At 33.8% G+C, this 15,962-nt stretch overlaps 1 protein-coding gene across 1 annotated transcript in view; it reads right to left on the bottom strand.

Moving 5' to 3' along the window:
- Positions 1-15,962, bottom strand: part of ADAM2 (ADAM metallopeptidase domain 2) — a 99,968-nt gene that overhangs the window by 24,809 nt on the left and 59,197 nt on the right. The window contains exons 12-15 of the mRNA XM_059909386.1: positions 15,620-15,797; positions 11,203-11,301; positions 10,894-11,089; positions 4,409-4,514 (exon numbers count right to left, since the gene is read on the bottom strand). Of these exons, the coding sequence (XP_059765369.1) occupies positions 4,409-4,514; positions 10,894-11,089; positions 11,203-11,301; positions 15,620-15,797 (579 nt within the window). The remainder of the gene's footprint in view (positions 1-4,408; positions 4,515-10,893; positions 11,090-11,202; positions 11,302-15,619; positions 15,798-15,962) is intronic.

Below are 15,962 nucleotides of genomic sequence, written 5' to 3'. Positions count from 1 at the left end.
AAAGAAATAAAGTGCATTCAAATTGGAAGGGAAGAAGTAAAACTGTCACTATTTGCAGATGACATGATAGTACAATATAGAAAACCCTCAAGACTCCACCAAAAAACTATTAGAACAAATAAATGAATTCAGTAAAGTTGCAGGATACAAAATTAAAACAGAAATTTGCTGCATTTCTATAAACTAATAATGAACAATCAGAAAGAGAAATCAAGAAAAAACATTCCCATTTACAATCAAATTAAAAAGAATAAACTACCTATGAATAAGTTTAACTAAGGAAGTGAAAAAAATGTATTCTGAAAAGTATGACATTAACTAATTGAAGAAGACAAAAATGAATGGAAAGGTTTTTCATGCTCATATGTTATAAGTATTAATATAGGTAAAATGTCCATACTACCCAAAGCAATCCACAGATTCAAGGCAATCCCTATCAAAGCAACCATTGCATTTTTCAAAGAAATGTTTTTAAAAATCCTGAAATTAGTATAGAACCACAAAAGACCCTGAATAGCCAAAGTAATCTTGAGAAAAAACAAAACTGGAGGCAACTGACTTCAAATTATTGCTATAGTAATCAAAACAGTATACTACTGACATAAAAAGACACATAGATCAATGGAACAGAATACAGAGCCCCCAAATAAAACCACACACATATAGTTTATTAATCTATGACAAAGGAGACAAAACAGTGTCTTCAATAAGTGGTACTGGGAAAACTAAACAGCTACATGTAAAAGAATAAAACTAGAACATTTTCTCACGTCATATTAAAAAATAAACTCAAAATGGATTAAAGACTTAAATGTAAGACCTAAAACCATAAAACTGCTAAAAGAAAACATAGGCAGTGTGTTCTTTGACATTGATCTTAGCAATATACTTTTTTGATCTGTCTCCTCAGGCAAAGGCAACAAAAGCAAAAATAAACAAATGAGACCCGATTGAACTAAAAAGATCTGCACAGGAAAGGAAACCATCATCAAAACAAAAAGGCAACCTACTGAATGAGAAGAAGATACTTGTAAAGGGGTTAATATCCAAAATATATACAGAACTTATACAACTCAATAAAAAAACAACTCCCCAAAATCAATTAAAATATAGGCATAGGACCTGAATAGACATTTTCCCAAAGGCATACAGATGGCCAACAGGTACATGAAAAGACATTAAACATCACTAATCATGAGGGAAATGCAAGTCAAAACTGCAATGAGATATCATCTCACACCTATCAGAATGGCTATTATCAAAGAGACCAAAAAAAAAAAAAAAAAAACAAGCGTTGGTCAGATGTGGAGAAACTGTCGGTATGAATGTAAATTGGTACAGCCAAATGGAAAACAGTATGGACTTTCCTAAAAAAAAAAATTAAAGTAGAACTACCATAAACTCCAACAATTCCACTCCTAGATATTTATCTGAAGAAAATGAAAACACTACCTCAAAGAGATATATGTACCCCAATGTTCATAGCAGTATTATTTAAAATAGCTAAGATATGGAAGCAACCTAAGAACCCAGCATTGGATGAATGGATACAGAAGTAAGATATATTTATATTATTTGTATATTATATATGTAATAGAGTATTACTCAGCCACAAAAAAAAGTGAAATGTTGCCATTTGCAAGAACATGGATGGACCTGGATAGTATATTGCTTCATGCTTCGTGAAATAAATCAGACAGAGAAAAACAAATATTGTATGTTTTTACTTATATGTGGAACCTAAAAATAAAACAAACAAACAAATATAACAAAACAGAAACAGACTCACAGATACAGAGAACAAACTAGCAGTTACCAGAGGGGAGAGGGGTATGGAAAGCACAAAATGGGTGAAAGGGATTAAGAGGTACAAACTACCAATGGCAAAATAAATAAGCCAAAGGGATGTAACATACAGCATAGGGAATATAGTCAGTATTTTATAATAACTTTGTATGGTGTGTAATCTATAAAAAATATTGGATCACTATGTTCTACATCTGAAACTAATATAATGTTTGTAAGTACTTATACAGAAAATCATAAATGTATGCAAAGTTTCCATTATGTATTACTCATAGTATCCAATATAAAGTCAAAAAATTGCTATGCATGCCAAAAAAGTTAAAATGTGATATAGGTGCAAATAAAGCACTAGATATCAATATCCAAATGACCCAGATATTGCAATTAGCAGAGAAGCACTTTATAGCAGCTAATATAAAAAGATCAATGATTTAAAAGAAAATATAATCATAACAGCTAGAAAGCTTCCTTTAGTCAGTATATGCTTTAGCAGTTATGAAACAAACTTTTGTGCTTCTGGGCTTGAGCATATGAAAAAGCAACTTATGAATGTAAGATGTATTTTGTATATATTTGTGGTGTCTGATTGGAAATAAAATTATCACTATAAGTTCACGTTTTAAAAACAGAGATATAATACGTGGATATAGAAATAAATGTGACACATGTATGCTCTAGCTTTGTTGTCTGAGAAGACTTAGAGATAATGGAAAACGGCAGAAATAAGCACACCTGGTTCTCAGATGTTTACTAAATACTCTTCTCTACTAAAAGGAATCTGGGCTACTTAGAGAAACAGCTGAATCCAGAACAAGGGTAGGAAAAATATAACAGGGGCCAGAACATCTTTTTCTGTGCTGGAAAAATGTGTAAGTTTTTAAAGTGTCATACAGACTTTTGAAAGAACATTGTGGCCAGCTAAAAGAAACTCTCACTAGCCAAAATTGAGACAATTTGAAAAAGTAAGCGTTAAAATAAATGATAGTAATATATTCTATACTATTGAGTCAAATAACAATTGCTGAGTCTGAATTGACATAAATAAATACACAAACATAAATAAATAAATAAATAAATAAATAAATAAATAAATAAATAAATAAATAGAATACTTCTTTCTACAATACATTTCTAGCTTAAAGGGGGAGGCAATAATGGAGTTAGAAAATCATCAGTGAACCTTAATACTAGTGGGTGAAAGTTCAAAGAAGAACAGAATATGTCCATGGTCTCAATATTAACTCCCCCCAGATTACACGTTAAACACAAAGGGAAAGAGCAACTTTACAATAGAGACCTAAAGAAAATTAACTTTACCAAATAATTTAACTTAAAATATCCAACATTGAGAGAAAATGGCATGTACCTTTTAAAAATTGCACTAGACGGTACAACACCACTTCAGTGGCAAGCTTGCCAAAATTTATGACATGAATCTAATGATGAAAAATATCAAACAAACCCAATTTGAGGAAAATATTACAAAATAATTGGCCTGTAGTATTTTTTTTTTTTAAAAAACCAGGAAAAGAAATGGAAACAAAAAGAATGTTCTAGATTAAAGTTTAACAAACTTGTGGCTCTGGATTTGCTCCTGAACAAGACAAAAGACCTATAAATACTTTATTGAGATAATGAATGAAGTTTTATTGAGAACTGTGGTTGACAGCTACAATAGAGCCATTAAAAAAAAAAAACCTTTGTTCTCAAGAAAACACAATGATTTATTTAAGGATAATGAAACATAGTAACCAATTTACATTCAAATGGTTTAGGAAAATCATTTTGAAGGGAGGAAAGGAGAGGAGAGTTAGAAAAACAGAAGGATAAAGCAAATGGGCAAAATGTAAACCACTGAGTAAAGGCTATATGAAAGTCTTTTTGCTATTCATGCAAGCAAGAAATTTTTTACAGAATTTTTATTTTTGCTATCAAACCTAGTTTGAAATAGTATCAAAGTAAAATATTACAGTAACAGTAGCATTCTAGTTCTAGTATATATAATAATCATAGTAGTTAACAATTAACCCTCATATGTGTCAGTCCCATTCTAAGTGCTTTTCATAGAGTATCTAAATTCCACACTAGCACAAGCCCAATGATGTTAGTGAAATTGATATGCATATTTTACATATCAGAAAATTGAGGCACATGTCCAAAGTCACACAAGTAGGTAAGTATTGGGATTAGTATTTGAAACCAAGATGTCTGCTTGTAGAGTATATGTTCTTAAACACATTGCGTTACTTCCTGGATAGTAAAAATTTATGCATTTTTATTAGATCACTATGAAGAATGATCATCCTTTGTAAAATTAAAGTGACAGCATGCAAAATAAAACTGATCAGTCCTTCTAACTAATGGATAATTAATGTACCTATATGTAAATTAAATGCTCTGTGGGATGGTACAAGGGATAGTTTGGATGTGTGAGAAAGATAAGTACAGACGTTCTGTACTTGAGACATTTATAATTTGATTAAATATAGTCTTACTTCATGATCAAGTGACATTTCGCTTACATGTAAAGTAAATTATCTCATGGTATTTTCAAATATAAAGCAATAAATAAAGTTTCTCAGATAGATTTCCTAGAACATACTTAGGATTACACTGTGTGTACCCTGAAGCAGTTGAGCCACAGTTCCCAGATGGATCAGTCTTAGAATTAAGTTGATCAAAACACTCTTGAGTACCAAAACCTGAACCTGAAAAAAAATTTTGTGGTTAGTCATATTGAACTTACATTAATTTAAAATAATTAATGAGTACACTTAAAATTCTGAGATTGTTTATAATATTGCACAAAATAAAAGCATAATACAAAATTGAAAATAAAACCTAGTTTTAAAATCACAAAAAAACTACTTCAATGAAATATTTAAATATTGAAAGCATCTTGTCTACTATCCAAACAGATACCTTAGGATTAACTACAGTATGCAGTTTATCTTCTAATTTTTAGTAAGTCTAGAATTATATAAGTATATAAGAAACTTTTTTTAAACAAATAATTGACTTATTGGTCAATAGTGTTTCCATATAAATGTGTTTTCAAGACAAATCATTAAAATAATATCTTATTTTTTTATCCTAATTTCCCCAGACCAAAAATTCTTGGAGTCACAACTCATTTATTTTCATATTTACTGTTCAATCCACACACATTATGTGTTTAATTCTCATAAGATTCAGTCCACTTAAAGAGCAGTTTATTTATGATGACTCAATTAATTCTACTCTAGTGGGAGGACTGAGCCAAAAACTTTTGATAGGGAAATTTAACTGTGAAGAAAAACGACACAACATAAGAGGAGCCCCTGTGGACCCATCAGGATCTCAGCTGAAAGTCTTAGAGGCAGGAGTAAACTGAAAATAAGCAGTTGATTTTCATCCCAGAGGTCATTTGGAAACATAGCTATGTGTGAGAAATCAAAATTATAAGCTTAGCTAGGGAAGCAGGCCATTGGACATAAATAAGGCCAAAGCTGGAGGATCTTTTACGACTATAGTGATAAAATTAGAGATTCAGGGGGCCTCAACATATAGTATAGTCCCCTCTTAAGACATTTTCCTGCTTCTAAACATGTAAAGCGAAGGAGATTAAAATATAAAGAGGTGACTTCCAGAAAGCAGAGCATATTTTTCTGCAGTTTCTGCATTGTGATTACATATCTGCCAGGGAAGGAGTCTCAGTAAATATACGATCTCTCAGTTGAAAGCCCTGGAGAGTTATGCCCTAGAAACAAGAGTGAACTAGATATAGACTGAACCTAATCAAAACTCTAACTAAACGTTAACAGTTATTGGTTTCTGATTTAATTAAAGTGATTAGTCTCTTACTTCATATACTTAACAGAAGAAAAAGATGGATGTATCTATATAAGATGCAGTGTCTATATGAGAGAAGCATTTAGAATGAAGACAGTTTCTGTAAGTCAAAAATTGAAGATGAAGACAGTGAGAAAAATTTTAACTAGGAATATGTTTTTATGTAAAATATTCAAGAAAAAATATAAAATAGAGACATCTACATGTAATTGAGTAGGAGAACCATGGTACATATATACTAAAATTAATTACAAAGGATATAAATCTTCAAGGAGGCAATGTATCAAAAATAAATAAATCAAAAAAATTATGGAGAGACAGTTAAATGTAAACATAAATTGAAAGTTAAAAATCTGTATAATAATACAGTATTTACACCACAGTTCCAAGACACTCAGGAACACTAAGCAGAATTAATGCACGTACATCCACACAAACACACATTCAAACATATAATCTGAAGACTGCTAAAAAACCAAAGACCAAAACAAATCTTCATGGCTCAAAGAGAAAAGAGACACAATATGACAGATTTTTCTTCAGAAATATGAAAGCCATGTGACAACGGAGTAACCTCTTTAAAATGCTGATGGAAACAGAGGTTCCAATTCAAGATGGCAAAGTAGAAAGATCCCGAACTCACAACTTCCCACAAATACACCAAATCTACAGCTACATATGGAACAATTTCCAGTGAAGAAAACCTAAAAACTGGCGGAGTGACCACTTCACACTGAGCAAACAGGAGGAAAGCCACACTGAAGCAGGTAGACAAGGCTGAGACACAATCTTGCTGTAAACCCACCCTGGCAGTGGCAACCCACAGTTGGGAGGGAACTCAAAACGTGGAGCTCCTCCCTGAGGGGTGAAGTGTTTGGGTCTCACATCAGGCACCACAACTTTTAAGACCTGCACCAGAAAGATGAGCCCCTAAAACATCCGGCTTTGGTAACCAACAGGCACTCACGTGCACGAGACCCACAAGGCTATAGAGAACCGTGAAATGGTTCGGATGTGTGGTTTATGCTCAAGGCTCCTACGAGACTGTAACTACAGGAGAAAGAGTTCTTAACTGGCTACACCCAGGGCACAACAAGAGTCAGCAGTCAGCCCAGTCTTTCCGTGTAGGAGGCCTGTCAGCTTATCTTAGTAGCTGCGGCCTGAGGGGCAGGCTTCTAATGAAACCCGTGTCTAAGGACCTGCCCTAACCCTCCTTCACAGAGACTTTGGTGGGTGAATGCTAACTTCATGTTCTCACCCTGCCACGCTCCAGAGTGCCAGTATTTCCCAGAGGGGGGCCTTTACATGCATCTTGTGCTCTGGTTTTTATGTGTGGTGCTTCCCAGGGACACCCCGAGATCACCTGGCTCTAGTGGCCAGGGGGGTTTGCGTTCCTGGGTCCCCTGGAATGCTAACAATCAGAAGTTTTTAGCCAGCTCGCAGCCCCAGGTCACAGCACAGACAGCAGGCTAAAATACAGGATTAGTCTTGCTGTGAGAGAGACCTCTTTGCTTGTCCTGAAGCTCTGGCCTGAGGGGATGGCATCTGATTTGGGTATATAAAGATAAAATAAACAGGGTGCGGGGTGGGGTGGGGGGAAGATTCTGTGTCTCTGGTGGAATCCTGGCTGAAACAGTTGTTAAGACAGAGGGCTCAGTGCTGTATTAATTTGGGGATATTTTCACCTTTCCTCAGTGGCATGGTAGCCAAAAGCCAGCAGCCTTACAGCTAATGAAGAGGTCTGACCTATTTTGAGCTTTGTTAAAAGCACCAGAGCACAGTCTGAACATTTTCCAAACTTTCACTTACCTAGAAAATCTCTGTTCCCAGGATGATTTTGTTATTTGGTTTGAGTTAGAGCTCAGCTCAGTGGGAAAAAGAGCCTTACACTCAGGGAATTACTGAAATAATAGTAATATGACAGCAACATTACAGCAGTTGAGGCAAAACAAGAGCCTGCTGGGAATTTAAAAGGAAACCTTGGAGAACTAGATGATCATAAGGAATGTTGAAAAGCTTAATACATAAATGGATCTAAAAAGATGTACACATGCCAAGAACAATCCTGAGGAAGAGAAGTCCCCAGTCACTCTTCTCTGGATTATATTTAGGTCCTGAACAAGCAAGAAGTGAAAGCTATGGCGGTTTTGCAAACTGCCTGAAGCTTGAAACTTGAAGCTATCCTTGGCATAGGGTAGAAAATAAACAGTCAAGGCATTGAAGGGTATCTGATGGGTTATTGGCTTGGCACTAAATTGTACTAATTTGGAGTTATCCCTAGGAAGCCTGGCTTAAAAATAAAAACAAGAACTTGGGAGAAAAAAAAAAAAAAACTGTCAAAGAACTCAGTAGATGCACACAGCACGGAATACAGAACCTGAAAAATTATTCCAGGAAAGTCCTAAACAAATAAGCAGTATGACAAACAACAACAACAACAAACCTTAGAGAAATCTGAATCAAAATCGTTAAAATATATTGTCTAAAATTTCTAGTTTTTTTTCTAATTTACACTATATGCAAAAAGATGAAATTACGCTACATATCCAGAAAAAAAAAAAAGTCAACAGAAAATGTCCTCAGAGATCCCCAATTTTGAATCCAGTAGACAAAGCCTTAAATTAGCTATTACAAATATGTTCAAGTTACAAATATGTTCAAATTACTAGGGGAAACCACCTCTTAAAAACGAAACGGGAAATACTAATATAGACTTCTAAATAAAAAAGGGAACCAAATATAAATTCTGAAGTTGAAAGCTGTATTAACTAAAATGAAAAACTTCGCTACAGAAATTTTAAAATCAATAGATTTAATCTGGCAGGTTTTACTGACCTGAAGATAGGTCAATGGAGATTATCTAGTATGAGGAAAGAAAGAAAATCAAATGATGAAAATAGTTTCATGGACCAGTGGGACAACATCAAGCATATGAAATACTGGCACGTAGGGATTCCAAGACTGAGGAGAAAACAGAAAAGGGCAGGGAAGTATTTTAAGAAATAATGACTGAAAGCTTTTCAAATTTAATGTATATTTATATCTATATCTATAAATAGATATAAAAATATATAGATATATTTTAGAGATATATAGATATATAAAAATAAATAGATATAAAAATAGATATAAAAATATCTATATTTTTACAAGAAGATTTCTTTAAAAACTCCACATGGAATAATCTTAAAGAGATCCACAGATCATGGTCAAATTGATTCCACTCTTCATTAAAGACAAGGAGGCCAGGTGACAGTAGGATGATATCTATAGGGTTTTGAAAGGAAAAGCCTAAGAATTCTATATTTGGCTAAACTGTCCTCAAAAAATTAAGGGAAAAATGATAGCATTCCAAGATAAACACAGTGAGAGAGAACTCATCTTTAGCAAAGCTTTCCAGCAAGACCTACTAAAGTGCATCCTTAAGGCTGACATCAAAGGACACTAGGAGGTAACCAGGATCTACATGAAGTAACACAATGCTAATATAGTAAACTATCAAATAAAGTAAAAGAAAATATAATAGATAGTATAAACATATCTATTGTTTGGACTCTCTTCTATAGACTTTAAAAGATAATTGCATAAAACAATTATTATAAAACTTTTTCATTAGGCTTATATAAAGATGTAAGATGTTTGACAGAAATAGAACAAGGGATGGGAAAACAGAGGTATATATATGCTTTTTGTTTACTTTTGATATGAATTCAATATTAATTGAATGTCTTAAGATAGTAATTGTAACACCCAAGCAAACCACTCAGAAATAACTAAATATATATAGTAAAAGAAACCACAAAGAGATTAAACTATTACACTAGAAAATATCTATTCAATACAAATGAAGAGGTTACTGAGGAATAGAGGGTAAAGTATAAGATATACTGAAAACACATAGCAAAATAGCAGATGAAAATACTACCTTACTTACATGAATAGATTAAACACTTCAGTCAAAAAGAAGAGATTGAGAGAATGTATTATAAGACATGATCCAACTATATGATGGTTGGAACAGTTAGGCAGATTGGGCAAGGCAGTGATCACCTAAGTCCAATTAGGCAATTATATGGGCCAAGGCTGATGTACAGTTTTATTCTGGGTTCACCTCGTTATCTTGGGTGTGACCCTTGTACCCTAATAACTGAGAGCCTTGCAAACATTTATCTTCTCTTCACTGAAAGTTTGCCAGGGATAAATATATGCCATTTAGTCTCAGCATAGCTTCCTGGCCTACCAACACAGGCACTTCAAAATGTAGCAAAAGGTTCTGGAGGAAGACTAAGATTTTTTTTTTAAGGCAAAATTCCTCTACCATTTGGTCTTTGATCATCTTGTGACTGCAAGAAAATTCGTAATGCCTTTAAAATTTTTTTTTAATCTATTAAATTGACCAAGTTTCTGAGCAGCTTTTAAGTTCCAAAGATGCGGATACCTCATGGAAAAATGGCCTATGGTTTTGACAGCCCCTCCCCTTCAATTCCAACTGCTAAAACTTTTCTATTTTATCTTTCTTTTTTCTTGAAGATCTTTAGGTAAGGCAAGCTTGATCTTCAACTTTCAGAGTCTGCATATGTCCCTAGGAACATAAATGGCTGTCAGTTGTTCCCTAAGATAGGCAAAGTTTCTCTCCTGTGGAGATTTAAATTAGTTGTCTTTGGTTTCATTGTACTCTAAAGCCTTTAAAAATATCATCAATGCAATACACCTTGATTTTTTTAGTCATTTTCTTGTAGTTGCATCGTCACTTCTTGCTACATCCTTTCCCTAAATTGAATATTGAACACAGGTTTTATATTTAATGTAATTGCTAAATATGTAAATATCAATACATATTACTATTTATTTTCCTATCCTTTGTTCTTTTATTTACTCTGTTCTTGCCTTCTTTTGGGTTAATCAAATACATTAATTGCTTTTGTTTTTCTCCCCTTTATTAGTTTTTAGTTTCTAATTATTATATTATTATTATTCTATTTATCTTAGATTATAAAACAAATACTTGACTTACACCAATTCTTTATTTCTCTGAGTGCTGCCTTTTATTGGAATGATTGAGTTTTGTTTCAGTTTTTTTTTTTCCTGGTGATACTATCTTTTTCTATTTTTATACCTCTAGAGGTTAATATATTTTTGATATATTAATAGCTTCATTTCATAATATCCTTTGTCTTTTCTAATATATATAAAGATATGTATGTTAGTCAGTTTCCAGAAAAATACATATACAGAAAATCAAATTATGATAAATACCTTCACCAAATATTTCCGAACATTGTTTTATCCCATTCATACATCTTCCGTTCACACAGACCCATTGATTCTCTGCACATGGATGCCCATCCTGGACATAAAGGTCTTCTTGACATGCTGCAGATGTACCATTGCAATATTCAGAGAGATCACATTCATCAGTGGAAACCCTACACACTTGTCCTTTTGCTATAAACTGGTGGGGTGAAGTAAATGATATTGAGTAAAGCAGAATGTGAACATTTAAATATTATAAAAAATGATAACATTACTAATGTAGGTAATACAAAATTTTTAAAAGGCTCTTACAGCACAAGCATCACAGCACGGTCCAGTAGCACAAGCTGACCCAACATTGAGTCTGCATGTGGCTTGGTTACAGCATGAGTCTGGCAGAGCTGCACAAGCCTGAAAGGCAAATCAAATGCTCTGAAGTATGTTCCAACTTTTATTTACATTAAATAGATATTTTAATGAGGACAACATATTATATAATATACAGACTGATGCTTAACTTAAATGTTGGCAAACAGAAAAAATAAAACCACTTATTCATTCATTTATTTAACATTTATTGGTCACCTAGTGTGCTAAACCCAGTTCTCTTTATATCAGTAGGTTTGACTATATTCGTAGTAGGATTTTCTGAAGTCCCAGAGTCCAGCAAAGCCAAGACATCGATAACCATAAGTTTATTTGCAGGGGTTGGGGGGAAGGATAAACTGGAAGATTGGGATTGACACATGCACACTACTATCTATAAAATAGATAACAAATAAGGACCTATAGATAACTAATAAGGACTCTCTATACCCACTTTGGTAAGAGTCTTTATCATGAATTGATATTGAATTTTATCAAATGTGTTTTCTGCATCTATTGAGATAATCATATGATTTTTGTCTTTTCTTTTGTTGATGTGGTATATCACATTAATTGATTTGTGTATGTTGAACCATCCTTGTGAACCTGGGATGAATCCAACTTGGTCGTGGTGTATGCTCTCTTTTATGTGTTGTTGAATTTGGTTTGCTAGTATTTTGTTGAGAATTTTTGCATTTATATTTATCAAAGATATTGGCCTGTAATTTTCTTGTTTGGTAGTGTCTTTTTCTGATTTTGGTATCAGGATGATGGTGGCTTCATAGCATGACTTTGGGAATGTTCCCTCCTCTTCAATCTTTTGGAAGAGTTTGAGAAGGATCAGTATAAGTTCTTCTTTGTATGTTGGTAGAATTTGCCTGTGAAGCCATCTGGTCCTGGACTTTTGTTTGTAGGGAGTTTTTTAAATTACAGATTCTATTTCACTTCTAGTGATTGGTCTGTTCAAATAATCTATTTCTTCTTGATTCAATTTTTGTGGGCTGTATGTTTCTAGAAAGTTGTCCATTTCTTCTAGGTTGTTGAATTTATTTGCATATAATTGTTCATAGTTCAACTCTCCTACGGTTTTTTTTTTTTGGTATTTCTGTGCTATTGGTTGTTATTTCTCCTTTTTCATTTCTTCTTGGTGAGCCTGGCCAGAGGTTTGTCAATTTTGTTCAGTCTTTCAAAGAACAAGCTCTTAATTTTATTGATTTTTTCTATTTTTAAATCTCTATTTTATTTATTTCCTCTCTGATCTTTATTATTTCCTTCCTTCTGCTGACTTTAGGTTTTGTTTGTTCTTCTTTTTCTAATTCCTTTAGGTGGTAGGTTACATTGTTTATTTGAGATTTTTCTTGTTTTTTGAGGAAGGCCTGTATAGCTCTGAACTTCCTTCTAAAAACTGCTTTTGCTGCATCCCATAGATTTTGTATGTTTGTGTTTTCATTGTCATTTGTCTCAAGGTATTTTTTAACTTCCTCTTTGATTTCATCATTAACCCATTGTTTTTTAGTAGCATGTTGCTTAGTCTCCATGTAATCATTTTTTTCTCATTTCCTTTTCTGTGGTTGATTTCTAGTTTCATGCCATTGTGGTCAGAAAAGATACTTTAAATAATTTTTATGATCTTAAATTTGTTGAGGCTTCTTTTGTGCCCTAGTATGTGGTCAATCTTAGAGAATGTTCCAGGTGCACTTGAAAAGAATGTGTATTCTGGGGTTTTTTTGGATGTAATGTCCTGAAAATATCAATTAAGTCTTACTGTTCTATTGTACCATTTAGGATCTCTGTTGCCTTATTGATTTTCTGTCTAGAAGATCTGTCCATTGATATGAGTGGGTTGTGATACTATATATTGGAAACCCTAAAGACTCCACATAAAACTACTAGAACTGATAAATGAATTCAGCTAGGTAGCAGGATATAAATTTAACATACAGAAATCGGTTGCATTTCTTTACACTAATAATGAAATATCAGAAAGGGAATGTAAAAAAAAAAAAAAGTCTCTTTTAAGATAGCATCCAAAAAAAAAAAAAACTTAGGAATAAACCTGACCAAGGAGGTGAAAGACTTATATGCTAAGAACTATAAAATATTAATAAAGGACATTGAAGATGATTCAAAGAAAAGGAAGGATATCCCATGCTCTTGGAAGAATTAATATAGTTAAAATGGCCATACTGCCCAAAGCAATCTACAGATTTAATGCACTCTCTATCAAATTACCCATGACATTTTTCACAGAACTAGAACAAATAATCCTAAAATTTATATGGAACCATAAAAGACTCCGAATTGCCAAAGCAATCCTGAGGAAAAAGAACAAAGCAGGAGGCATAACGCTCCTAGACTTCAGACAATACTACAAAGCTACAGTGTGGTATTGGCACAAAAACAGACACAGGGATCAATGGAAAAGAATAGAGAACCCAGAAATAAACCTACACACCTATGGTCAATTAATCTTTGACAAAGGAGTCAAGAATATACAATGGAGAAAAGAAAGTCTCTTTGGCAAGTGGTGTTGGGAAAGCTGGACAGCCACATGTAAATCAATGAAGTTGGGCCATTCCCCCACACCATACACAAAAGTAAACTCAAAATGGCTTAAAGACTTAAATATAAGACATGACACCATAAAACTCCTAGAAGAGAATATAGGCAAAATATTCTCTGACATAAATCATAGAAATAAAAGCAAAAATAAACAAAAGGGACCTAATCAAACTTTCAAGCTTTTGTACAGCAAAGGAAACCATAAACTAAATGAAAAGACAACCAACAGACTCAGAGGAAATATTTGCAAATGATGCAACTGACAAGGGCTTAATTTCCAAAATATACAAACTGCTCATACAACTCAACAACAAAAAAACAAACAACCCAATGGAAAAATGGGCAGAAGATCTAAACAGACATTTCCCCAAAGAAGATATACAGATGGCCAATAGACACATGAAAAGATGCTCAACATAGTTAATTTTTAGAGAAATACAAATCAAAACTACAATGAGGTATCACTTCACACTGGTCTGAACGGCCATCATTAAGAAGTCTATAAATAACAAATGCTGGAGAGGGTGTGGAGAAAGGGGACCCTCCTACACTGTTGGTAGGAATGTAAACTGGTGCATCCACTATGGAAAACAGCAAGAAGGTTCCCCAAAAAACTGAAAATAAAGTTGCCATATGAACCATCAATCCCACTCCTGAGCACATATCTGGACAAAACTATAATTCAAAAAGATATATGTGCCCCTATGTTCATAGCAGTGCTATTCACAGTAGCCAAGACATGGAAACAACCTAAATGTCCATCAACAGATGAATGGATAAAGACGATGTTGTACATATATATAATGGAATATTACTCAGCCATAAAAAAGAATGAAATAATGCCATTTGCAGCAACATGGATGGACCTAGAGATTATCATACCAAGTGAAGTTAAGTCAGAAAGAGAAAGACAGATACCATATGATATCACTTATATGTGGAATCTAAAATATGGCACAAATGAACCTATCTATGAAACTGAAAGAGACTCACAGAATAGAGAACAGACTTGTGGTTGCCAAGGTGGGGGAGGGGAGGGATGAATTAGGAGTTTGGGGTTAGTTGATGCAAACTATTACATAGAGAACAGATAAACAACAAGGTCCTATTGTATAGCACAGGGAACTATATTCAATATCTTGTGATAAACTATAATGGAAAAGAATATAATAAAGAACATATATGTATATATATACATACATATATATATAACTGAATCACTTTGCTGTACAGCAGAAATTAACACAACATTGTAGATCAACTATACTTCAATAAAAAATAAATAAAACTTTAAAAAAAAGAAGACATACTAAGGAAGTGTATGCTCAAGAGGGGAAGTATAAACCTAGGTCAACTCACCTATAGCAGGGGACCGGTACCAGTCCGTGGCCTGTTAGGAACCGGGCCATACAGCGAGAGGTGAGAAGTGGGTGAGCGAGCAAAGCTTCATCTGCCACTCCCCATCACTCCCCATCACTGGCATTACCACCTGAACCAACCCCTGCCCCCGTCCGTGGAAAAATTGTCTTCCACGAAACCATCCCTGGTGCCAAAAATGTTGGGGACCGCTGAGCTATAGGGTTAAGACCTTGAAAATGACCAGTATGAATAATCTACAAACTGCTGAATTCATATACCAATTTTTAAGTGTACTCATTAATATAATCCCAATATACATCCTTAAGGTCTTTGTTGAAAAGGAAGTTTGATAAATTAGGTAAAATGGCAGTGTGACAGTATAAAAATTAACTAATAATTTTTGATGTAATTCTGGTGTGTAATCTGCCAAATTAGTACCAACCTCCTGATTCCCACAGTCACATTGTTCTCCTTCTTCGACTTCTCCGTTACCGCAAACTGCCACTTTGAATGTTGGATCTAAACGCGGCTGGTTTTGAAGACACTGGGACTTTGACTTAAGAAAATGCGCAAAATCTTCCATGCTGCAGTTACTAAAGATCTTCACACCACTGGAATGACTAAAAATACATCAAACATCAGATTTTTATGTAACCGTCGCTTCCGTAAATTGACTAACCTCAGAAGAAAAGTCTATAATCTAATGATAAATATAGCTAATATAAAATTACTAAATTTTAAGGCAATAGACTCAAATTCTAGTCATGTGGATTATTACAGGAAAA

Source organism: Balaenoptera ricei, chromosome 21 (assembly GCF_028023285.1).
Source record: "Balaenoptera ricei isolate mBalRic1 chromosome 21, mBalRic1.hap2, whole genome shotgun sequence".
In the NCBI taxonomy this organism is placed as follows: Eukaryota; Metazoa; Chordata; class Mammalia; order Artiodactyla; family Balaenopteridae; genus Balaenoptera; species Balaenoptera ricei.
This window is presented reverse-complemented; position numbering and strand designations above follow the sequence as displayed.